Source organism: Gregarina niphandrodes (genome assembly GCF_000223845.1).
Source record: "Gregarina niphandrodes unplaced genomic scaffold scaffold00019, whole genome shotgun sequence".
Classification (NCBI taxonomy): domain Eukaryota; phylum Apicomplexa; class Conoidasida; order Eugregarinorida; family Gregarinidae; genus Gregarina; species Gregarina niphandrodes.
This window is the reverse complement of record NW_011645788.1, coordinates 1-24,897: the sequence shown is the minus strand read 5'-3', so window position 1 is coordinate 24,897 and position 24,897 is coordinate 1. Positions and strand designations below refer to the sequence as shown.

The 24,897-nt window shown below is 51.2% G+C and overlaps 8 protein-coding genes across 8 annotated transcripts; 6 read left to right on the top strand and 2 right to left on the bottom strand.

Annotated features, from left to right (window-relative positions):
- Positions 1-1,229: 1,229 nt before the first annotated feature.
- Positions 1,230-5,607, top strand: GNI_093720 (SacI-like domain protein; the record flags this gene model as incomplete). Its single annotated transcript, XM_011132639.1, has 3 exons — positions 1,230-1,252; positions 1,296-1,375; positions 1,445-5,607. The coding sequence occupies 3 exons, from the start codon at positions 1,230-1,232 to the stop codon at positions 5,605-5,607; spliced, it is 4,266 nt and encodes a 1,421-aa protein (XP_011130941.1).
- Positions 5,608-5,993: 386 nt separating this feature from the next.
- Positions 5,994-6,767, bottom strand: GNI_093710 (proliferating cell nuclear antigen PCNA; the record flags this gene model as incomplete). The annotated part of the gene is made up of 1 exon (XM_011132638.1): positions 5,994-6,767. The coding sequence occupies one exon, from the start codon at positions 6,765-6,767 to the stop codon at positions 5,994-5,996; it is 774 nt and encodes a 257-aa protein (XP_011130940.1).
- Positions 6,768-7,035: 268 nt separating this feature from the next.
- GNI_093700 (putative 5'-3' exoribonuclease) lies at positions 7,036-11,028 on the top strand (the record flags this gene model as incomplete). Its single annotated transcript, XM_011132637.1, has 3 exons — positions 7,036-7,073; positions 7,237-8,323; positions 8,662-11,028. The coding sequence occupies 3 exons, from the start codon at positions 7,036-7,038 to the stop codon at positions 11,026-11,028; spliced, it is 3,492 nt and encodes a 1,163-aa protein (XP_011130939.1).
- A 1,828-nt stretch (positions 11,029-12,856) lies between these two features.
- GNI_093690 (putative Aaa ATPase domain protein) lies at positions 12,857-14,728 on the top strand (the record flags this gene model as incomplete). The annotated part of the gene is made up of 1 exon (XM_011132636.1): positions 12,857-14,728. The coding sequence occupies one exon, from the start codon at positions 12,857-12,859 to the stop codon at positions 14,726-14,728; it is 1,872 nt and encodes a 623-aa protein (XP_011130938.1).
- Positions 14,729-14,858: 130 nt separating this feature from the next.
- On the top strand, positions 14,859-16,685 carry GNI_093680 (putative Aaa ATPase domain protein; the record flags this gene model as incomplete). The annotated part of the gene is made up of 2 exons (XM_011132635.1): positions 14,859-14,877; positions 14,950-16,685. The coding sequence occupies 2 exons, from the start codon at positions 14,859-14,861 to the stop codon at positions 16,683-16,685; spliced, it is 1,755 nt and encodes a 584-aa protein (XP_011130937.1).
- Positions 16,686-17,539: 854 nt separating this feature from the next.
- GNI_093670 (putative Aaa ATPase domain protein) lies at positions 17,540-19,054 on the bottom strand (the record flags this gene model as incomplete). The annotated part of the gene is made up of 3 exons (XM_011132634.1): positions 17,540-17,626; positions 17,656-18,951; positions 19,043-19,054. The coding sequence occupies 3 exons, from the start codon at positions 19,052-19,054 to the stop codon at positions 17,540-17,542; spliced, it is 1,395 nt and encodes a 464-aa protein (XP_011130936.1).
- A 2,142-nt stretch (positions 19,055-21,196) lies between these two features.
- On the top strand, positions 21,197-21,493 carry GNI_093660 (hypothetical protein; the record flags this gene model as incomplete). Its single annotated transcript, XM_011132633.1, has 1 exon — positions 21,197-21,493. The coding sequence occupies one exon, from the start codon at positions 21,197-21,199 to the stop codon at positions 21,491-21,493; it is 297 nt and encodes a 98-aa protein (XP_011130935.1).
- A 172-nt stretch (positions 21,494-21,665) lies between these two features.
- GNI_093650 (hypothetical protein) lies at positions 21,666-24,338 on the top strand (the record flags this gene model as incomplete). Its single annotated transcript, XM_011132632.1, has 1 exon — positions 21,666-24,338. The coding sequence occupies one exon, from the start codon at positions 21,666-21,668 to the stop codon at positions 24,336-24,338; it is 2,673 nt and encodes an 890-aa protein (XP_011130934.1).
- Between the last annotated feature and the right edge of the window lie 559 nt (positions 24,339-24,897).

Below are 24,897 nucleotides of genomic sequence, written 5' to 3'. Positions count from 1 at the left end.
ACCGGGGGGGGGGGGGGGTCTGCGCCGTCGTAGTCGGGTGTCAGGGAGTGCAGGGAATACATTTAAGCACGTCATCTGGCTTAGCCCAGGCAAGTTTCAGCGCACATTCGTCAGTGTTGTTAAGTAGATCAAAAAGCAGGGCTTCAACCAATCTTTGGACGGGTCCCATACGCCTGCTATGATCGTCTCACTCTCATTTTTCGGTATCTGTCCCCTTGGCGCTCTTGGCGCCCTTGCCCGCCACGCGTGGGTGGATCTTAGGTTGACCTCCTGTTCGTACACCCTCAACCCTTCGTTCACACTGTGAAGAATTCCGGTTTTGTGTCAGGTCAGTTTGGTGCTCTGATGGAAGTGGGTTTCTGGATTTGAAGCAGGAACTTGATCGCGAGGGTCGCGAGAGAGAAAAGGTGGATACAATTGGCAATGGAGGAAATACACAGTCCGACGGCGAAGGATTCGATAATCCAAGGCACGTTGTGGAACCAGATGAATTGGTCGGAGTGAGGCTCATACTTGAAGCTCCGGTTCAGTCGCAGCCACCCGAGTACGGACACTGCGGTGTTAATGATCAGCAGCAGAGTCAACCCGGCGAGTAGACGCAACGCTTCGAATTCGGTCAGACCGCGGTTGTAGGCACTTGTGCGCAACCGGAGAAAGATCCAGCAAGCAAGAGCGCAATCTAGAAACGCGGCCACCATCACCGCAAACAATTCCGAAGGGATATCTGTCCCCGTTGGCAACGGCGCTGAAAGGGACAGAGCTGAGCGACAATAGGGAGGGAGTCACGATCGTGAGTGGGCAAGGAATATGGGTGGCAAATGACGGGGACAAAAATACCCATGAGGCTAGTCAAATGAGTCAGGGCGGCCAAGCCATAGATAGAACAAACGCTGCCGAAACGTTCAGAACGGGTGAGAACCAGAAGACTGACTGGCCCTGCTCCTTTGACGCTGGTAAGCACTCGGTGCATTGGTGGAGGTGCACTTGGTCATTTTTGGGTCGCAAATGGTTGAAACGTCATGGACAAAGCGCTTTCGAATTAAAAGCTATGAGTAAGCAAACACATTTGCCGTAAACCCTTACAGGTAACTAATAGCCCCGTGACTTACCGCCTGGACCGCCTGGACCGCCTGTCAGACCACCTTCCTTGGTGGCCCTCGTAATGACGGGCGTGCAGTATCATAAACATTCCAGCAAAGGTTCTGCTGGCACAAACATGTGGCACAAACATGTGGCACAAGCATGTGGCAAAGTTCCTCCAGCAAAGGCTTGTGAAGCACAAGCCGGTTTTGTAGCTACGCGTTTGTCGTTGAAGTTAATCTGGCTCACTACCAAGATCCGTTAGCAGACTTTTATCAGCACCGACAGCCTAATCGTAAGACGGAACTCTCCTCACTGACCCCCCCCCCCCCCCCCGTTGTTTGGCGTGTTGTTTCAAGTTTAGTAGAGGACGAATTGAATGCGAGAGTTGAGAAGGGTGCTCCGGTGTTGATAATATTTCGTGACCGGCCGGACATTGTGGAGTTGCCACATGCGTCTCATTTGCATGACTCGGAGATCAAGGACCAGTTGGGTCAATTGCAGTGTGCACTACAAGTACACGTAATCCTAGGCATTTTGGTGTTAAAGGGGCGACGGTTTCTGATGGTGGTGGCGGGACAGGAGATCGTGGCAACTTTGCCCCCGGACTGTTCGCCTCTGGGTGTGTGTGAGACTGCACATGAGGTGCCGGCTATCAGTCTGCGACGTTGCAGTCTCTTACCCGCACATCGACAGATCTTCGCTGTGAGTTCGGTGATTGCGTTGCCCTTTTACATCCCCACGGAGAAGTTCTTAAGTGCAAAGCTGCTGAAGCCGGTGACCGCCGTTTACCGCGCTCCCGCCATGGGAACTCGTGGTCCTTCTGAACCGGACATTACTGTCGACGACTTGCTCGGCCCAAGCATTGCTTCCGTAGTTAGTGAGATTGAACGCTCCCTCTCCAAGGGTACCCACTTCTTCAGCTTCGACTGCGACCTCACCCACAGCCTTCAGGCCCAGTACCTCCGCTACAAAAAGGACCGCGAATGGTGCATTCCCCAAAAAGTGCCCGTCTGGACACCGCCCATCAAGACCGTCAACCTCCACCCCGCCACCGACCACTCCGGTCACCATACCGGTTACCACACGGGTGACCATACCGGTCACCATACGGGTGACCATACCGGTGACCATGCGCGTGACCATACCGGTCACCATACGGCTGACCATACCGCTGACCATACCGCTGACCATACCGGTGACCGGTTCAAAGCGCTACCATTGTTGGAATACGCCCGTCCCGGCTTCGTTTGGAATGCGAGTTTGTGCGCTCCATTTTTAGAGAACAAGGTAGACCCGCAATGGTTGTGTCCAGTGGTGCAGGGTTCAGTATCTGCCACCAACACGAACGCAGGAGATGTGTACATTTCTATGGTGCTAATATCGCGGCGTTCGGCATTGCGAGGTGGCACGCGTTACTTCGCGCGTGGATTGGACGAGCAGGGACATGCTGCTAACTTTTGCGAATCAGAAATGCTCTGTGCCATCTACCCCACCCTCACGTCACAGAACGGCGTGCCCTACTTCCCCAGCTCCTCTCTCGGCGTCGACCATTGGACGCCCGAACAACTACATGCCGGAGACCGTCCACCACACCACCCACTCAGAGATCGCACACTCACCGCCGAGGGCCTGTCTGCCGCGGAACTCGCCGGACACCTGGCCGCCTCTTATAAGTCTTCCCAAGACCTCGCACGACAACTCGAAACTGTCGGCGAAATCTTCGCCGGTCAAGCGGTCGCCGACAAACTGACCGGCGGCGCCGGAGCCGGCGCTGGCCCTGGCGCCGGCTCTGGAGCCGGCTCTGGGGCCGCAGCTGCAGCTGCGGCTGCCGCCGAGAAAGAGGTTCCTGTCACGGGTGCGAACAGCAGCAGCAGCGAGAGGGGACCCGTTCCGGGTTGGGGCGGATGGTGGTCGTATTTGCAGATCCGAGGCAGTATTCCCTGTTTCTGGGACCAGATTGGTTTCGGACTGAACCCGCAACCTCGAATCAACGGCAGCTTTCAAGAGAACCTTCAGGGGTTTTTGGCGCACCAGAAGAAGCTCGAACGGGACTACGGGGACGTCGTGTACGTGAACTTGCTGTCCAATTCCAAGCCGGGTGAGGCGCGCATGTTGGACTATATGCGTGACCTGTTGAGCCAGCACAAGATGAATGTGGCACAACAGTCGGGAGCGAACCTGATTGGTCTGGAGGGTCAGGATGATGGTAATCGGTATGACTACTTCGAGTGGGACTTTCATAAGGCAGTTCAGACGGTGGGTTTTGAGGAGGCGATGCGTATGTTCGGGAAGCGGCAAGACGTTTACAACCGGGCAAAGAACATAGGGTACTTCCACACACAGGGACCCGCTCTTCAGAACGGGGTCATCCGCACCAATTGTCTGGATTGTCTAGATCGCACAAACGTGATTCAGTGGTACCTATGTCAAAGAGTGTATCTGTCGTATTTGCTTAAGCATCGGTGGGAGAAGCTCATTCGAATTTGTGGTCTTAAATACGCGCAAGACGTATATGCCAGCCAAATAAAGTGGATCACACTCAACGGTTCTGTGGACGGTCAGGGGTCCTCGCTCTGGCATCAGTTTCAAAGGGATAACCAGCCTAGTTTGCTCGCGCTGCCGATGCATAACCGACAGCCGTTCGTGTGTCCGATTTCGCGCTGGTCACCGATGGCGCCGATTGTGCCTTCTCCACCCTTCCCGGCTACGAGTATTTTGCCCTACTTCTCCTTCTTCCCCGACCCAGAGTTTGTGGAGGCACGCACGTACTTTGTCGGTGGCTGCTCAAACGATCGACTCATCACCGTCTTCTTCAAATGCCATTCGCACTCCTGCGGCCCCCACGGGAGCGGCGGACTGCAGTCAAGTGGCGGGCCACCTCGGGGTGAGTTTGCACCCGTGGACGACAATGAAGTGTTAGTGGGATGGTGGTCCCACGAGTCCAACTTGAGCACCTTGGCGGGAGACAAGGACATCCCTGCGATTGTGCCGTTTGCTCTACCCGTGGAAGGGAACGAGCCAGCCAGCGCAGTGCACGCGACATATGTGGTTAAGGATGCGATCAGTAGCATGTGGGCGGATTTGGGTGACCTGATTTCTGTTGCTTACACTGGTACGGCAAGCGTATTGACCCCGCTGCTGAAGAGTGGTAAGGCCACGATTCTCACGAATCTAACACACCTGAAGCGATCAGTCGGACGTTTATACAAACACACGTTCGAAGATCGGGCGCGACAGGAAGCAATTGACGCCCTTCTCGGAACACAACTCGCTGGTGGCGGCGCTACTTTAACCATGACGGTGAGCCACGGCCCAGTACCGCCACCCAGTGCCCTCGCCGGCGGGGAAGCTGAATTGGGCAACAAGTTCCTTAGTCTCTGGGTCGGCACCTGGAACACCGGCGGCGGCAGTTCTCTAGCCCGTGAAGACTTGAGCGACTGGCTACGAAAAGGTCTCGAGGAACGGGTCGACCTCTTCTGTGTTGCCTTCCAGGAAATTGTCGAATTAGCCTCCATAAACACCGTTCTAAATACACGCAATAAGGGTCGAGAAAATGAAGCTGCAGGAGCACTCTTACGGATACCCGGACTGCAGCAAGACTATAAAATCATCGCAACTAAAACGCTTGTAGGCGTCACCTCCGTCATTCTCGCCAAAAAGGCGCTTATTATCGGCGAAATTGATTGCCGACCACCCCTTGCCGAACTCGTCTCCGGGGACCCTGTCTCCGGTGACTCGACTATGGGCGACCCAGCCGGTATGGGCGACCCAGCCGGCACCGCCTTCTCTGGCGACGCGGTCGGCGACGTGTCCACCGCAACTGGCAACCAGTTGGGAGACCAGTCGCTCCCCTCCTCCATGCTTCCAGCTAAATCCGTAGCCGGGTCAGTGGCAGGTTCCGTCGGATCCGGTGGGATTGGTGAGGTATGTTCTACGGGTGTGAAAATGGGGTTATTGGGTCAGGTGGGGAACAAGGGTGCGGTGATTACGCACTTGTCAGTGAAGGGACGTTCCTTGTGTTTCTGTAACGTGCACTTTAATCCAGATAAGAACTCGGATCGGACGCAGGAGCGTCTAAGTCAGTTTGAGAAGTTGTTCGGTACCACGGCTGGTGGCAGTGGACTCCCGATCCGTGAACACGACTATTACTTCTTGGCAGGCGACTTCAATTGCCCTGCCATGGCCAGCATCAGCGAAATCGAGAAGTGGCTAGCCGAACGACGCTTTGCTGAGTACTTCCAGCGCGATCAACTCTCCTGGCTTCGCACTCTGCCCTCTGCCACCTGCATGCAAGACATTACCGAAGCCACCGTCTCCTTCTGGCCAACCTACAAATATCGCAAAGGCACCTCCACATATGACCGCAAGCGGGCACCCAGCTGGTGCGACCGAGTCCTATTCGGTGGAGTCAAGCTCAACCTCGGCCAAGCACATGTTCAGTCTGTCAGGTACGACCGAGTCAAAACAATCCTCTCTAGTGACCACAGGCCTGTCTACTTCCTTTGCCACATCTATGAACTATAACCCCTCACCTATATCGATCGATTGACCTCTCGGAGCTGGGACCTAGGTGGGGGTCTAGGCGGGAGTCCGTAACCGGCCTCTGACCTTGCCCGCCCCTTCCCTGTCTCCCCCCCTTCCCTGCGACTAAAATCAGTTAGTGCGATCACTTGATGCGCACGCGCGCGTCGTTTCGCGCGCGTCGTTTCGCGTTTTGCGAAGGCTAACGGCGGCGGCGTCGGAACAACCGGGTGCTAGCTAGAGCGATATTGTCCGTGTCGGGCCCGGCCACACATCGGCGTGTCCCCCGGACCCAGCTGGGCGCAGACCCGGTTGGATGCACAGAACCGGGTCAGCTCTCCGGGACTGGGTCGGATATGCCGAGCCTGTGAGTTGTGATAGAGTTCCAGTTAAATGCTGGAGTCGTCCATTTTGGGTGCAAGATAGAACTTGATGTAACCGACGTGGGGGTCGTCATTGAGGTTATACTGGACCTCTAGTGGTTGGCCAGGTGAGATGCGGAAGCGTACATTATCTGCTAGGGTTGCAGCTTTGGCAAAATAGCCAAGGTATCGCGAGGCGAAGTTTAGTTGTACGCTTGATTCGTCGCACTGAATGTCTACTCCATCTGACCTGGCTTTAAGAAGTGTATTGGCGGCACCGAAATCTTCTCTCGCTGAGAATTTGATAGTCTTAGGAGTGACTTCTAGGCCAATAGTGTCACTAAAGGTTTGGAGGTCAGTGATATTCTTGGCGAACAACTTCGATGGCATACTTACGGTCGCTGAAAATTCAGTTTCCGGAACCCCCAAATGGTCTTGATCGAATTGCATCAGCCTTAATTCAAAGTCGGCTACGCGATCGTAAGATTCGAACACAAAAGACACCCGATCTTGGTCGTCAACATTTCGAATGATAACCTGATCTTCATTACCGCACAACTTAAAAATCTTACTCACCTGAATCATATTCAGACCCAATGACCGACTCCTACTACATTGGTAATGGTCAAAAGCACCAGACTTTAAACACAACATAACCAAAGCCACATGACTCGTATCCATCGCCTGCAAAGCAATGCCTGCCTCACTGCAGTCCAAATTCACATCTGTAACCATATCCTTAATCGCATCGAATATCTTCTTCAATAACACCCCTTGAGGCAAACGACCCTCCAATGACATCTTGCAAATAACAGTTAATTTATAACCTCAATTATTCCCTCAGTGATAGTTTCCACCTGGCTAAAAACTCTCTCGAAAGACGCAATGTCCACCTAGAAGAAAAGGAGAGGAAAGGGGACTGCCAGTGCCGGCAGGGAATGTGCCTGGGTTGCGGAAATGCCGCGCCGCTGAAATGCCGCGCCGAGGAATGCCGTGGGTCTTAAATGGGGGCGTGCGCGCGCGCGCCAGTTCGATCTGGGATTTTATTTTGGCCCCGTGAATTGACACAATGGGCGTACCAACATTCTACAGATGGCTGTGTCAGAAGTAAGCTTCACCTGCGTGTGCGAACACTTGCACACACGTGTGCGAACACTTGCATATAAACGCGCGCACACGTGTGCACACGCGTGTGCACACGCGTGTGCGAGCGCGACAGTCAGACGGAGATTTTACATGTTGTGTGGTTAACATGTTCTTGTTTTTGAAGGTGGCCGAAGGTGGTGTTGGATGTGGTTGAGGAGCGTGAGAAGTTGGTGAGTGGAGGTGTGTTTGCGCCCGTGGATTTGGAGGAGGCGAATCCAAATGGGATTGAGTTTGACAATTTGTACATCGACATGAATGGGGTGGTGCATCCTTGTGCGCATCCGGAGGATGGGGAGCAGCCGGGTAGTGAGGCGGAGATGTTCCAGAACGTGTGTGATTATATCGACCGTTTGGTGCAGATCGTGCGGCCACGTAAATTCTTGTATTTATGTTTGGATGGAGTGGCGCCTCAGGCTAAGATGAATCAGCAGAGGAGTCGTCGATACAAGGCGGCGATGGAGTCTGAGCGTAGTGAGGTATGTTGGGAGGAGATGACGGAGGAGTGGCGGCGGTTGGGTAAGGTTCCGCCTCCGCGCAAGACGCGTTGGGACAGCAATGTTATAACTCCGGGTACGGACTTCATGGACCGGCTGGCTTATGCGTTGCGCTACTATGTGGCTCGACGCATGAAATCCAGCACATATTGGCAGAGTCTGGTCGTGCTTGTAAGCGATTCGAACGTACCCGGCGAAGGCGAACATAAAGTCATGCGTTATGTTCGCGAAATGCGAGGCATCAACGAAAATCCCAACACGGTTCATTGCATACATGGCATGGACGCCGACCTTATTATGCTTGGACTAAGCACACACGAAACACACTTCTACATCATCCGTGAAATTGTTACCGACGGAGGAGGCAATCGTGAACGTAACAAGCCATCATATATTAAACCAGACCAGGGACCAGGCCTACATAGCGACGGCGTACAAATCAACAAGAGCTTCAGAGCCACATGGAAACCCCTCCAGATCCTACAACTACCAGTACTGAGAGAATACCTCAAATACGAATTCAAATTCGACCAACAAGAACTCATCACTCAACACTCAAGAACCGGACACATCCTGCGACTAACCTCCGATCTGGAAAGACACATTGACGACTTCGTATTCCTTTGCTTCCTAGTAGGAAACGACTTTTTGCCCCACTTGCCAAGTCTCAGCATCCACCAAGGAAGCATCGACCAAATGCTCGCTCTCTACAAGCATGTATGCAAACCACCCAATCCTACTCACCACTCACCCAGTCCTACTCACCACTCACCCAGTCCTACTCACCACTCACCAAGTCCTACTCACCACTCACCCAATCCTACTCACCACCCACCCACCCATAATACTGTCCTAGTCACAATAATGTTGTAATCTTAAACAGTCTCATGGAACACCATCCCGACATCACCCACAGTACCCACCAACTATACCCAAGATGATCGAACCAGCCCAATACGATCTGTGTCTTCTCATAATCATGTGTGTTCCCGTGATCATGTGTGTTCTCATGTTCTGTGTGTTCTCATGCTCATCGATCACGTAATTTGCTGTAGACATTTCCGCAAATTGGTGGCTATCTTACTGACGAAGGAGCAATGCAAGTGGACCAAGTCCAGAATTTTTTGAGGTATATTGCTAAGGCAGAACCGAAGATTTTCGAAGACTCGGTTCGACGGAAGGAGCAACAAGACCGCCGAAACGAGCAGCAACGCGCTGAATCTGCCGCACGCAAAGCCACTGAAGTGAAAGCTGCTCAAGAAAAGGTGGACCTTCGCGGTGCAGAGTCCGAAGCTCAGCAATGGTCGGCGCCCAATCGCTGGTCTGCAGGCGGGACCGCGACACAGTTGCTGCCTCCTCCGCCCAACGCTACTCCGTCAGACGTGTCTGAGGTTTCGCGCGTGAGCCGGATGTCCGAAGGGTCGGCTACGGAGTTGGAGGCTCCGCCGGTGGCTCTCACCGATGAGGCTTCGGTGGATTTCGCGAGGGCCTTGACGGAGCGGCAAAAATCGAATTCACAGAAACACTATGACGAAGACAGTGCGAACCATGTGGCCCTGGGTCAGGGTGACGTCGTAAGCTACCGGCGGGACTACTACATGAAGAAGTTCGGCGCGCGCACCGACGAGGAAGTCGAGAAGATGGCGGAAATGGCCTCGAGACACTTCGTTCGAGGCCTGCAGTGGGTCTTGCTGTACTACAAGAGAGGCGTACCCTCTTGGTCGTGGTACTATCCGTTCTATTTCGCCCCTCTCGCAATGGATATGTTCCGTTACGGATTTATGACCGCCGGCGCACACGCGTGTGCGCCCCCGGTAGAGCCGTTTTCTCTGGGTGCACCGGTTAATCCTTTGGAGCAGTTGTTGGCGGTGCTGCCACCGCGGTCAGCTAGTTTCCTGCCAGCGGCGCTGCAGGACTTGATGGTGAGTCCGACGTCGCCCTTGAAGGACTTTTACCCCAGCATCTTCCATGAGGACACGGATGGCAAGAAGCAGAGTTGGCAGTGGACTGCCATCCTCCCCTTCATCAACATGTCGAGACTGCAGAACGCAGTGGCCAAGGTCCAGCATTTCTACAATGAGAATGAGATTAGACGAAACCGCGCCGGTGCAGAGTACTTGTTTACCGGTGCCGGTCTGTTAAGTAGTAGTAATAATAGCGTCCCCGCCGGGGATGGTAGCGAGACAGCCATTTCGTTAAATGGCGTCTGTGGTACAGTTAGAGCAGTTCGCGAGGCGCCTTTGCCGATGCAAGGTGACAAGTGCTGCTTGCCCTTTGAGGGTTTCCAGCCCTTTATTCCGGACGCGTGCATTATGGAGTACGAGCGGCCCAAGCAGCTGCATCCGAGACATGCGCACTCTTCCCTTATGCCGGGAGCGGTCCCTGCGCCCCCGAGGCTGACGGATCAAGACCTGGCGGACAAGCCCCCTTCGCGGGGACGGGGCATGTTCAACGTCAACGCAGCGATCCGCATCATCATGCACGTCATCGGAGGGAAGGCGCTGCGCGAATATGAAGCCAAAGAAGAGGCAGCCCGGGACGCCCAGTACGCGCAACGGATCAACGCAGCCAACATCATCGACATACACAACGCTCCGAACCCGCTCCTCACCCCCAAGCACACACCGGCCGCCGACCAGGGCAACTTCGACCAGGAAAGAAACCATCGTAGAGGACCCCCTCACGCCCGGGGCTATCCAGTCCACAATCAACAGGAGGCGGGCAAATGGGCCAACGGGCAATCGACCCACGGGCATCAGACCAACGGCCAATGGTCCAACGGGCAACAGGCCAACGGCCAATGGACCCATGGCCACGATTCGCATCATCAACAACCCCATTCGCATAATCAACAACCCCATTCGCATCATCAAGGACCCCAAACACATCATCAGGGACCCCAAGCACATCATCAAGGACAAAGGGGCCGGCAACGCGGTAATCCAAGTACGGCACAACCAGGTGCTTTCCAACAAGGCGGCTTCCAGCAAGGTGGTTTCCAACAAGGTGGTTTCCAGCAAGGTGGTTTCCAGCAAGGTGGTTTCCAGCAAGGTGGTTTCCAGCAAGCCGGCTTCCAGCAAGGTGGCTTCCAACACAACCAGTATCCCAGTGCAACCCAACCCCTCACCGTGCACCAGGCCGCTGGCCACACACCCGCAGGTTCCGACTATCGCCAGGGAGCGCATTACCGAGGTGGACAGCAGCATCATGGGGGTGGACAGCAGCATCATGGGGGTGGACAACAGCATCCGAAACAGGGAGTGAGCAGTCGGCCGGTCTCAACTTATCAGGGTCTGGAGCGCCCAGCTGCCGCGTCCAACTATAGCAATCGACCCACGGGCAATCGGAACAGACGTGGAGGAGCAGCCTCTTCGACCAGTTCAGCCCGAGGCAATCCCTACTACAAACGACAAGACGGCTGATCACTTTTCATGCACACTGCTCGTCAACATAGACCACTTTTCATCCCCTCCTTATTCGTCGACACAAACAGCCCTTGTTCGTCGACACAAACAGCCCACGTACTTTTCCAACCATACTGTCAACAAAAAAAAAAGCCCAGTAAGTCTCCTCGCCGTGGTCTGGGGTTGCATTGTCTTGTGTGTGGAGTCTACCATCCGGTAGCCTGTATCCGGGAAGGTCTTTTTATCCCACGCATTCTTGAACATTCTTACGCATCTGAAGAACTCAATAATTTGGCTGCCAGCCTTCAACAAGACAGAATGACTGACAGCACAGTTATTTGATACGCTTCATCATGCCACGGACCAATTTGCTACCTTGGACTGCTAAGAGCTGCTTGCGAAATATGAACGGCTGCTCTCAATTGTGATGAGTTACAAATATTCTGATACTGGGTCAAACGGATCGAATTCAGCGACCATATGCAAATACGGTATGACCAGAAAAAGCTTGTTCAAGAGATTGACCCTGAACTTGCGACTTAGTTAAAGAAACAGTTTCCGTGGCAGACAAGAAGGCGGCGGCAATCTTGGAGAAAGATGCGCTGATTCAAGCTTTCGGGAGAGCTGGCAACGGTTCGGGAAGCGGCAGCCCAATTCGCCGTCTTCTAACGTGCAACGATGCAACAATGTGGAGTGATCAGAGGGGCAAAGTTAGTCAAGGTGGCAGTCGAGACGGGCTGCATCAACCAATTCAGTATCAAGAGACCTACAAGCTGCACCTTGGAAAGCTAGAGAAGCTGCACCTTGGAAAGCTAGATAAGAACATGAGATGCGGATGCGGCTGGTACTCCTCCACGATTAGTATTCACTGAAGCACTATCAGGACAGCGATCGCGCCATTATCCATGCCCTTTCAACCAATTCGGTTTATGCCGTTTGGTTCAGTTGCTGACGACCGTTTGGAGCGTGACTCGCTCGGCGGGAACTGTGTTCGTCCGTTATCCCTGGTCACAATAGCCGGCCGACATGGTCAATGGGTAGACTCCTGACAGTTATAGACCTTTGCGCCCACGCTTCGTGACTATAAGAAAATTAATTGAAGACCAGATGTCTGGTTGATGATATGGCAGCCCATGCGGTCGCTTTCGGATTCACACTTGGTGACACTTGGTAGGTGTTGCTTAATTAACGTCTACATGAAGACGTTAATATTTGTCTCAACAGGGATAATGCTTTGATTGAGAGAGTTACTTGGTCGTGTGAACGCATTGTGGCTTGGGGGGGACAATTCCAGAGCTAGGCGCATTCGGCCAAGGAATCAAACCGGTTGCTAGAACACTGGTGCCACACCCAATCATGAGCACCATCCAACTCTCCGAGTTCGATCCCAGGTTGAGTACTTGGCCGAGCCAACTTGTCTGACCGCTAATAAGCTTAGCGCTACAATTTATCAAAAAAGAGTGGTGTGCCTGATGATGGCACATCCGAACGACAATTAGAGATGAACCAAAAATGGGCGTGAGATGCCGCATGTGAACACTAAGTGCAGCCCACTGTACGTGTGATGCTTGCGACGAAGGATAACGGAAAAACACATTTCTCGCCGAGCAAGACTCCCTGCATATGTACAAGCTCTAGGAGGAATGAATGCTACTTATGGAGCTGAGGCAGTACACATCTCCCTTTGCGATGTGGCCCTCTTTTTTCTTGTCGAATACTACGTGAACAATTACTCCGATCGGGTCGTGCCGCCTTGACCGCAATCTCAGTGGAGCTTACTTACTGCGACGGCACGTGGGAGGGAATATGGTGGTCGAAAAATTCTGCTTTTCACGGAGAGAGGGTAATGGTGACGAGGGCAGTGACTGGACCATACGATGGTCTCCATGAGGTTAGTGACAGGTCGGAGGTACACCAGGTTAGTGACATGTCGGAAATCAATATCTTAGTACTTGGTCGAACCGGCGTTGGCAAGTCTACCTGGATCAATGCTATCATCAACTACCTAGCTCATCCGAGCTTGGATGATGCTCTGGCAGCAGACTCGCTGGGTTGGGTTGTGCCCTTCTCTTTCAGCGTGAACTTCATCCCGGATGATCAAGATGAGTATCAATGTGCGAATGTTAAAGTTGGCTTCACCGATCAAGCTAAAGATGATTCGATAAAGGTCGACGACGAGTGGAAGAAGGTCGACGAGTGCGATGGCGCGACTGGCGTATCAGCCACGCAGCGAACAATTATACATTGTGTGAAAGTCAGAGATCGAGTTATCCGATTCATAGATACTCCGGGCATTGGTGACACTAGGGGGCCAGATCATGACAAAGAGAACATGGCTGATATCTTAAGGACGTTGCGAAACTATAATGACCTCCACGGCATACTAATTCTCTTGAAGCCTAACGAGCAAAGGCTTGACGTAATGTTCAGGTTTTGCATTCAAGAACTATTGATCCATTTACATAATGATGCCGCGAAGAATATCGCGTTTGGTTTCACGAACACTCGAGGCACGAATTATGCCCCCGGCGACACCTTCGATCCGCTATTCAAGCTACTTGAAAAATACAAGGATGTTAGAGTACCCCTTTCTAAAAACACTGTCTACTGTTTTGATTCTGAGGGTTTCCGCTACTTGGCTGTACAAAAGCAGTTTGGAGTAAAATTGGACTACTTGGTCGAGAATCAGAGAAGCTGGGATCATTCAGTCAAAGAGTCAAGCCGACTCCTACAACACTTCCAGAGTCTGACACCACATCCTGTTAGAAGCACTACGAATCTCTACGAGGTTCGCAGCCAGCTGCAATCAATCGCTGAGCCAATTGCTATCACCTCTAGGAATATCCAGGATACTATTCGTGAAAATGAGGAAGACATTAACAGCTTGATGAAAGTTGAAATGGATCAAGAGGAGCTGGAGCAGCGGTTGAAGACCGAAATAAGAACTTCAATGATGCGTGGCACGGGTAATCTAAGGACCGTGTGCGCACATCAAGAATGCGTTCAACACCTACCCCGCGGAATTTTGGGTAGGGATGGAAACCCTGTCTTAGACGTGGCTCACAAACGTGTGTGCTGTTACGGGTGTTGGATTCCTTTTGCCAAGTTGGATACGAAAGGAAAGTGGTCACTTAAATTATGTGGCGCATTCAAATTTAGTAGCATTTGCCATCATTGTAACCACGAAATCAGTGACCATATGCAAATACGGTATGATCTGGAGGAGATTGTTCAATGTATTGACCCTGAACTTAAGGCATCGATTAATGAGAAGGTTTCGATTGCAGATCGGAAGCGGGTGGCAATCGAGACGAAAAAGAATCTGATTCAAGAGCTTGGAGAAGAGCTGGACATGCTTCAGGAAGCGGCAGTCCAGTTCAGCGTCTTCCTGAAGCAAAATGCTCTTCTAACGTACAACGATGCAACGTTGGAGTACTTGGAGCGGACAATGAAAGAGGAAAGGGCCAAAGTTAGCCTTGGCGGCAGTCGAGACAACCTGGATAGCCTGATTCAGTATGAGAAAAAATATAAGCAACTCCTTCAAACTCTACAGGACCACGTGGACAGCGGAAAGAAGCCCATGGATGCGGCTGGTGCAGAGGAACTTATGCGCCGTTTGTATTCACTTAAGCACTACGGAACACATCTTGAAAAGATGAGGGAGACATTCGACGCAGTAGGATGCTCCGGTCGCGAAAAACCGTACGTGGTGAAGTGAAGTGAGCACCCAGACGGTATCACCGACGGTTGGGCGACAGCAGGTTGCCCAGATCATTGGGATTTTTTTACACCAGATTTTTCCCTTACCTCCCTCCTGACGTGATGCGTGTTCAAAATTTTAAAGGAGGATGGATTTGACAGATTCTGGTAAGTAGTACATCATACCACAACACACGACATGAGTCGCAACCCACTACAACCATACTACCACACATACAGAGGTTAATATTTTGATACTTGGTCCAACGGGTGTTGGTAAGTCAACCTGGATCAATGCGTTTATTAATTACCTTACGTATAATTCACTGGATGACGCACTCAAACACCACCTGCGTTGTGAGGTACCGTTTGCATTTCGCGCGCATTACGTAAACGAACAAGGGGAATTTAACCGCATTCAAGTATCTGTGGAATTGGAAGAATTGGGTCAAGAAAAATGTCATTCCGCGACTGGTGATTCATCGACACAACGAGCTTTTGTGTATCAAGTGAACATCCAGGGTTGCATTATTCGGCTTATAGATACTCCAGGCATTGGTGATACAAGAGGAGCAGATCAAGATAAGAAGAACATGGACGACATTATGAAGGTTTTGGGTCTACAAGCAAGGCTACACGGTATATTAATTCTGTTGAAACCTAATGAGCAAAGGCTGGATTATGTATGCCGATTCCGCATTAAAGAGCTACTGTCACACTTACATCGTGATGCGGCGAAGAATATTGCTTTTGGGTTCACAAACACCAGAGGAACGAACTATAGTCCTGGCGACACATTACCAGCTTTGTGCGAATTGCTTGATGACGTTAAGGTTGATATTAAGCTTGGCAAGAACAATGTATTTTGTTTTGATTCTGAAAGCTTTCGTTACTTGGCGGCTAAGAAAAAGTGCGGTGTGCTCTTGGGTCAATTAAACGAAAATCGAAGTAGCTGGGAACACTCTGTCCGTGAGTCAAATCGTCTTTTGGAACATTTCCGGAACATTCAGCCATACGAAGTTAGGAGTACGGTAAATCTTCATGATATTCGAAGGCGAATTGAGTGTATGGCTAATATTGTTATCCCAATTGGAGACAAAATTCGTACCACCGAACACGAGATTACAACCGACCTGTCACAACATGGCACGGAAACCGAAAATGAAAAATTTCCCCACCGCATGATTGAGGTAAAGAAGTTTCAACTCGTCTGTAATCATCAAGATTGTATTGTGAAATACCCTGGCGGAATTATAGATTTGAACGGACACATGATTTGGGGCCACGGAAAAGTGTGCGATTCCGAGTGTGGGTGCGGCTACTGGACCCTGAACATGGTGGCAAGCACCAGAACGTGCTCTGCATTTGGATGGACTGGCAAAACCAGTAAACATCCTAGAGGATGGATTTGCAAAACCTGTAAACATCCTACAGGTGATCATCGGCATGTCGACTACAAGTTGAAAGCGACAAAGATGGATTTAACGGCACGTGAGATTTTTATGAAGCAGAAGCAAGTGGCAAGAGAGGGGAAGGAGATGCTGGTCAAGGATCTTGCGAGTGAACTCACAAAGTTGTTGGAGGTGGCTGCAGAATTCAGCATGTTCCTGAAGGCCAATGCTCTTATCACGTACAACGACATCATGGTGGAGAATTTGGACCGTCTGGTGGAAGACGAACAGGCCGGTGTTGGACGAGGGGACAACCAAGACAAGTTGAATTGCAGCCTAAGTCAATATCGAGACCAATACAAGAAATGTCTATGTCCTGATAAGGAGAAGAATGGAGACGAACCATTAATGCTGGATAATCAACGTGTTATGTCCCTTATGGATGACCTGTATTCTCTCGAGCATTACGGGACACGGATCAAAGAATCATGCCGGAAAATCGACGAGGCAGAGCAACCAGTGAACCGTCAAAAATGGGTTGTGGTGGAGTGGTTCTCAAAGGCATTCGAGAAGTGGCGGCGATGATGAACACTTTGAACCCTACAACCCCTTGGTTGACTTTTTCGACGCCAATTATGGCAAGTTAAACCGAGACAAAACTAATCTCCTCAGTTTCAAGCAAGTTAACCTAGACCAATATGTTTAATTTTTGGCGTCGTCTGTGATCTTTTTGAGCGGCAAAATGTTTGGGAGCAGGAATGAGGAGCTGCACGACAACGAGGGACGTGCTGCACACCCGTGTTGAATGCATTGGGCAATATGATCGAAGGGGAGCGAGACTCAGTCGGAACTCGGGGGAATCAACACAAACTGGTTTGGTGGAGTCGGCGTCGAGACCAATACCAGGAATGTGTTGAAGTAATTGAGGAGTATGACAGAGACGAAAGCAAAATACATGACCTGGTTGCAAAATATGTGAGGGAGCTCGACTCTGTCGAATACGACGGGAAATCGATCAAAGATATACTGCCTTCGTGATGAGAACGCCTCAAGACTGGAATTGCTAGTGAACGGCCCTTCACGTCGTTCGATTTTGACGGCGCGCTCTCGAACTCCTCGACTGAATGAGCACCCCGAATTTTCATGCATGCCGAGCCGCCCACTGTGACTTGCTAGGCCTTACGACTCTTTTGTCTAGCAGGCTTTCCGCTTGTCTCTTTAACTCGGTTCCGGCGATGGGTGGTAGTGGACGTAGTCTTGCCTTGTGAGGTCGCTCTTAGACGTGCTTTTCAGACCTAGGAGTGGCCAGGTTGAGTACCAGGCTCGCTTCGAAGTCGGAGTAGGTATGATTGGATGAGCACCCCGAATTTTCATGAATGCCGCTGTGCAGTGAAGTTTAAACCGTCAAAAATAGACCACCACAAAATCAAACCGAAACACTAATCTACCCAATACTGGGGGAGGCCAGTATCCCTGTCATCCCGAGCATTAGGATTCCAAGGGCTAAGATGTGAAGCAGCATCCCTCTTGAAACGTATTCCGTCGGGAGACTTACGACATATGTTTGTTCCAGGTTTACAATCGTTTTTGTTTCGGCAATTCCTTGTCTCACATCTACGAAACATTTCCCGTAATGGTTCAGGGAAGGCAGAGTCCGTATAAGCTCTTTTATCTGGTCATTATTAAGTGGCTTCTTTTCATCATCCATATGTTCTTTGAAACGTTTGACAAGTAAGCAGCGTTCTAGATACATTGTGAAGCTGTCCAGCTTGTCTCGACTACCACCGAGACTGACTTTGGACCTCTCGTCTGTGATCTGGAGGTCCAGGTACTCCAGCTTTGCATCGTTGAACGTAAGGAGAGCATTGTGTTTCAGGAAGACGTTCATTTGGGCAGCGGCATTTTGGAGCACGTCGAGCTCCCTCTTTAGGTCGGGGGCTGCATCCTTGACTCTTTCAGTGATGACAGCAATTGGTTCAACCACACATTCGATTCCTCTGCGTACCTCACAAAGAGTCACAGTGTCCCTAACTGGATGTGGCGTCAAGTTCAAGAAGTGTTCTAGCAGACGGGTTGTCTCCTTGACCGAATGATTCCAGCTTTTCCGGTTCTCGTTCAAGTCCCCCAAACTTACCCCACATTCCTTATGTGCAGCCAGACATCGGAAACTCTCTGAATCAAAACAGTACACAACACCCTTTCCCAGACGGATGTTATAGCGCTCAAGTAGTGCCTTCAATGGACCAAAGGTGTCACCTGGGGCATAATTTGAGCTTCGACAATTCGTGAATCCGAAAGCGATATTCTTCGCTGCATCACGATGTAAATGGGTCAATAGTTCTTGAATGCAAAAGCGGAACATGACGTCAAACCTCTGCTCATTAGGCTTTAAAAGAATCAGTATGCCGTGGATAATCTTATATGAGCCAAGAACTCTCATGATATCGTTCATGTTCTTCCTGTCTTGATCCGCTCCTCTTGTATCACCAATGCCCGGGGTATCTATAAGTCGAATAACGCGCTTAGCCATTTCTATTCGGTGTACAACCGTCCGCGGTGTCGCAGACGTGCCAGTCGACCCGTCACTTTCTTCAACAGCAACGCTCCCCCTGCTGGGATGAAGTTGATCGCTGAATCCAACCCTGACATTCTTGCGTTCATAATTATTCCTTTGATTGAGAGCATGAATGCTGAAGGCAAAAGGTATAGCCCAACTTAGCGTTTTGGCTTGTAGCGCAGCATCGAAGGAGGAGTAGGATAAGTAATTGATGAATGTATTAATCCAGGTGGATTTACCAACACCAGTGCGACCAAGTATTAAAATGTTAGTTTCCACAGGAATGTCTCGGATCTAAAGATTAGTATGGATGATGGAGACCCGTGCCAACGTGTTCGACGCATTACGTGCCAACGTGTTCGACACGTTGGTTAGTATGGCATACTCTAAACGACATATGCCCCCAGCCGAAAAGTATTTAATCTCACGCTTAAGCCGGAGTGAGGATCTCACGTACGGATGCAGGGTTTCGGATGCAGGGTTTCGTGGTAACCTATTTGTCTCTCTTGCGGCTCTGGTGCAGGAACGACATCTATCGATTTCTCGACGCAAAATGAAATCGATTAAAAACCAAGCGAAAGCACTGTTGCTGGGCTTGGCCACCCACGCAAAAACCCGCTCATGTCAAGGAGTTCATTTTTATCTTTCTCGTGCTTGTTGAATTCGTCGTCGTGCCTTTCGCTTGACTATCTGAACGTCTAGTGATTGCAAAGGCATTTGCAGTAAATGTATCCGTGAGAGCAGGTACCGCAACGGCCTTCTGTTTTTCGCCCGTGTCCGCTGTTTGCACCCGTGCCCAATTCTGCGCTGTTAGTACTCCAGCACGAGCCAAAAAGATCTTCGCGCACATACGTGTCAAGGCATAACCATTGCAACAAGACGAATTGGGGACGACGACGGAGAAAGAATTGGGAGTGGTGTGGGTGATGTTGCGCGCCACTTGAGATGTTTTGAGGTTCACATGAGCTCTCGTTGCCCGAGCTCCCCCGAGCTGCATCAGCTACAACGTCCAACTTAATTCCTCAGCTTTACCCTGAAGCCATCATCAATGTGGTCCTCATAGTAACGATCTCATTTATACATATTTTTGTCACAACCCGCAAATGCAAGGACAACTGCCGGACATCACAGCCATTAACAACGATGCCGAACCCAGGGACAACAGCCACGGCGATGCCCCGGCCCCCCACAAAGGTACAACTCAGTGAGCTAGAAAGTGAGGGACTGAGTACGTGGCGAGACGGGCTCACGCCGACATCCGCGCGATGTTGTTACATCCGTCCGGTTAGGCGTACTTCAAGGAGCTTTCCCCACCCCATGACTAAGCATTGGGTTTTATGGGGTTCAGCGCTGAGGGTTACTTACTCCCCCCACTCGAGATCGTTACAGTCCTGTAGTCCGTTCCCCGAGTCTCCAACAAAATGCTTGCTGGCAGCTCGTTGCCGGTCGACAGTTCCTCACATTGGTCAGACCGTCTTCTACTTGTTGTCTTTCTTTTCTTCCCCTACCACCTGATGGCAGGTGCCTCGTTCCATTCATCTCCAGCAACAGAATCAGAAGATACCGGGGAGTCAATAAACCGTGGCCTTTTCGTCTTACTCAATCCCAAGACCCCAGGGAGGTCTTACGTTTGTATTCGTCTTCATCCGGTGCGTCGATGGTGCGTGTGGACAACAGTAGCTCGGCGTGTGGGCGCGGGCCGTGGTGGCGGTGATACCACCAGGCATTGTTTTTGGTTGCTGTGCGTGCTAACTGCATCAGCCATCGTGCTTCATCAACTGCTTTTGCTAACACCTACGGATTGTTTCACCGAGCGGTCCTTCAGACAACCGTACGCTCTTGAGCAAATGGTGCTTTGTGATGATGGCTTCTTGTGTGTTCCACTCGCTTTTGTGCCGCTCCCAGGGGCCAGGTGCACGAATAACCCCAGAGCTGTGAAGTTGAGTGGGATTCGCGCCTAAATTCACCCGTAATTACGAACAGACAGCAGGAAGATGTCTGTAGCAAGTTGTGTCGCCCTCAATAAGGTACCCGTATCGTATCCGAATCTTGCTGCCTTCGGGACCTCCCCCTGCCAGCCTGACCCCCACCAAAATAGGGGTAAACCCGCCAGACTGGAGCTGTGTGCATGAGAAAAATATGAGGACCTGACTACGGCTTCCACGGCTCTGAATATCCTAATACTGGGACAAACGGGCGTGTGCAAATCTACCAGGATCAATGCATTTATCAACTACTTGACCTATTCTTCTTTAGACGCTGCGCTAAAAGCAGACGAGCTTAGATGGGCTGTACCGTTCGGTTTCGGCACACATCGACTCAATGGCCAAGGTGTATTTGAAAGAGTTAAGGTCGCTATTGAATTTGACAAAGGGGCTGCTGAACATGACGGTACATCGGGTGACTCATCCACCCAATCCACCACTGTGTACCCGCTGTAAATCGAGAATCGAGTTATTCGATTCATTGACACTCCCGGCATTGGTGATACAAGAGGAGCGTATCGCTTTCGGGTTCACAAATACTCGAGGCACGAATTATGCGCCAGGTGATGGATGCATTGGGTATACTGACCAGGTTGCTTGATCAGTTGCAGTGTGTCGACATCAGAGTTGCTAAGGAAACTGTGCACTGTTTTGATTCAGAAAGTTTTCGGTATCTAGCTGCGAAGAAGATACACGACACGGCATTGGGTCAATTAGACGAGAATCGACGCCGGATTGAGTGCATGGCTGAACCGATGGTTGACACCGCTGTTGAAATAGGGTGTCTTCTTCGTACTCCGGAAGAAACGGAGAATTTATTGAAAGCCCGGGAAGCGTCACCCCTTTTCTGATAGTAGAGAGTAGCCTTCCGAAGCCTGCGCGCGGTGTTTCCTGTCCTTGCTCTTCCTGCGGCACCCTAAAATTATATCAACACGCAAAGGCAAAATTCTTCCGAAAGAAATGAGGACGACATTTTGTAGACAATCGAATAATGCGCCGGGATCGGAGCTGTTATCGCACCTAATGAATGCTGAGGGAATCCGGCCGCCTGTTGATGACTGCGTTGTCAGGATGTTGACTCTTAGCGGCAAGAGCAGAGAAACTGATATCCTGTGCGCCGTTCTGGTACCTAGGGACGCCGTGGTGAGCTTGACTGAAGTTCGCAAGGATGTTGGCACTGAAGAAGAAGCATGTCTGAGCCAGGACCGGAGACGATTTGATTGGCTCGAAAGATGTAACAGGATTCTGGTGTATGGTTCCCCTAATACGATCAATGCTCTGGGCGACACCTTGGTTATACGAGAACTTAAGGAGTATCTGGAAGGCGTGGACCCACAGGGCAACTTCTCACACGTGTCTGACCAAATTTGCCACGAGAGCGCGGGTCAGACGATGGCACAGTTACGGAAAGTGTGCGATCTCGATTCCGACCCACTGCAAGTGACGGCTTGTAGACGTCTGAATTTTGAGGAGTTAGAGGACCTTCTTCAAAGCGTGCCAGAAGACTGGGTGCCAGCACTGCAAAGGTCAGCTCTCCAATGCGGCATATTTGATGTTGAAAGCGGCTGGAGTTGCCGGTCGACACGGTGCGTACCAAACAAAATGTGTGTAGCGGTGTCCACCGGGGCCACCATACTAAGTGGGATAGCTATTTGGGCATTATACAATTGGTTAAAACCACGTAACTCAGAAGCGGCCGCACATTCCGTGAATGGGATCTTCAATATGAGTGGCACAACCAGCGTGAATGAGAACTTTACCATGAGTCGTTCAACTCCCATGGACTTGATACATTCAGTTCACCACAGGTCCAGTCCCGAGGACACATTCACAAGTTTTGACTCGTCGATCGCTGTGAGCATGACCAAGGAAGTGCTGAAGGCGTTCCAGACGGAGACGACCACACATTCAATGAAAGCTATGTCCAGTATCAACGGCACAATCGCCATTAACAAGAACGTCACCAAGAGGGGGTCGACCGTTTTCGACTTCGCCGATGAAGGGGTGACGGAAGCTCTTGAGACGAGTACAAGCGAACACCCAGTCCAAAACAGCCCGGAAGACAATTTCGCTAGCCTCGCCGCGTCGGTCGCTGTGAACTTAGCGAAGGAAGCGCTGAGGGCTTCTGAGACGACTACGCCGTCCGCAAACGGGACGCTCAGTGTCGATGGGACAGCCACCACGAGGCTCCTGAACCTTCCGTCGACCGCTGTGAGTGCGACCTCGCCGGTGATTCGCAGCAAGGTTGTGACAAGCACCGGCCCGGAGACGACCACAGAGTATACAAGTCGTTTCAAGACGACGATGAGCAACGCAGCGTTGGACAGGATCCGGCTCCCATGGTCATATTGCGATGATCTATTCAAATCAAAGGGTTTTAAGAATGGCGGTTGGTCCAAAATGGGCGAACCGGGATGGGCATATCCGTGCCGAGGCCGCAGCGGAGTCTTGTTGTGTAAGGAACGTGGCACAGAGTCGAACAACACCTGTTACTTTTTCGGCGCTCCATGGAGATACGACGCCTTTGCGGTGCACGATGCGATTCGATCTCACGTACTCAATAATGGAGAGTGCGCTGTACGATGCGATAGTGAAGATGAAATGGTGCGTCATCTGTGGGAGGAAGCTGCCGACCATTTGCTCTACGTACCAGCTCACGTGCGGAAACGGCGGGCAGATTTTGATGATATGTTGCAGGGACGCTATCCTCTCGACAAGAAGTGCTCTGGGTGGTGTAAAGATGACGGGTGCGTCAAAGGTGATTTCAATTCCGTCCCGGACTGTCGCTGTGCCGTTTCCAAGGTCAACTGTTTCGTGCGGTCAAAGCTTGACCACATTTTTCAGAACGTTGAATCGCTTGCCTTCGATGCTGACACGCGGTATATGTTTAGCAGTCATTCTGCATTCAACGCAAAAGAGTATTTCGACGTTAAGAACTGTAGCTACGAGTGTCGATGGTTGGATTTAGACTTGGCCAAAACTGCAGTTACCAGGCGGATGTTCGAGGTGGAAAGCACAGAAGATACGAGTGGCTTCAAGACAAGAATGAGCAGTCGCGAATTAAGAAGGCTTGCGCTTACATGGGATCAGTGCCGTAAACTTTTCACGAGAGAGGGTGGCAAAGCCCGGTTCGAGTCGGTGGAACCGTTGGGGCGATATCCGTGTGGAGGCGGCAGCGGTATTTGGACTTGTAGAAAGCAGCAATCATGTCACCGTTTTGGCGGTCCCTGGATGTTTGATGTCTTCGCCGTACAGGATGCGGTTAGGCATCATCTGAGGAACGATAGAGATTGTGCCGCATTATGTTACGGTCCGGAGGATATGGTGCGTGATCTGTGGCAGGAGACAGAAGCAAATTTGGCTTCTTTCCCTCACCACAACCAAACTCCCCGACGGGAAGATTTCAACGCCGCCCTGTCGCATCTCTATCCAGTGAACAAACCTTGCTCCTCTTCCTGTGTGAACTGTGATGAAAATGATTTCGCCCCCGTCAAGGACTGCTTATGTCATGTGGCGAGAGTCAACTGCCCCGTCCGAGACATGTTGGATAATCTTTGGTTCCAGCTTGAATCCTTTGCTTATGACACGAGTCCGCGAGATGCGTTCAGAAGCCTTTCTCTGTTCAACACAAAGGAGGAGAAGTACCTGGTGGGAAAGTGCGACTCTGAATGCCACATACACTCCTTAGAGCTTTAACGTCCCGTCCCGTCCCGAAGTGGTAAGCTACCTGGTTTGTATGTGGGACTCGTGGCTACTCGGTGAAGGGCTCGTGGGCTGTGACATCGTAGAGGGAAGCGTGAGTATCGGATCTGAGTCTTTTTTAAAAATCGTCTGTTCGTTTTGTGTGTGGGCGACCGTATTGTCTGGCGACGTCGTGCGTGCGGGGACGCGGGGCGGCGTTCATACGACACAACCTCCCGGCCTTTTTTTAAACGTCGCGGGGTACCAAGGCGAAGTGAAGTCTTGAGTTGCCCGTATCGTTCCTCAGTAGTCTGTCTATGGAGGACTTCCTCCTTCCGGTGAATGGTCGGATCGCCGGTCTCGGCCTGGTGTGAGGTCCTCGTGGTATGGTCTAAATAATGCATTTAAACTTATAACACCCACACTGTTTAGTTCCTTAGTAGTCCCGCCTCAAAAAAAAATCAAGTCCCCCTAAAAATTGTGTGTGCGAAGGAGACATCTTGTTATAGATTGTTCCTCCGGGCGGGGCGACTTCCTGGCTCTTCCGGGCGCATTGGGTAACCTTCATCTTTCT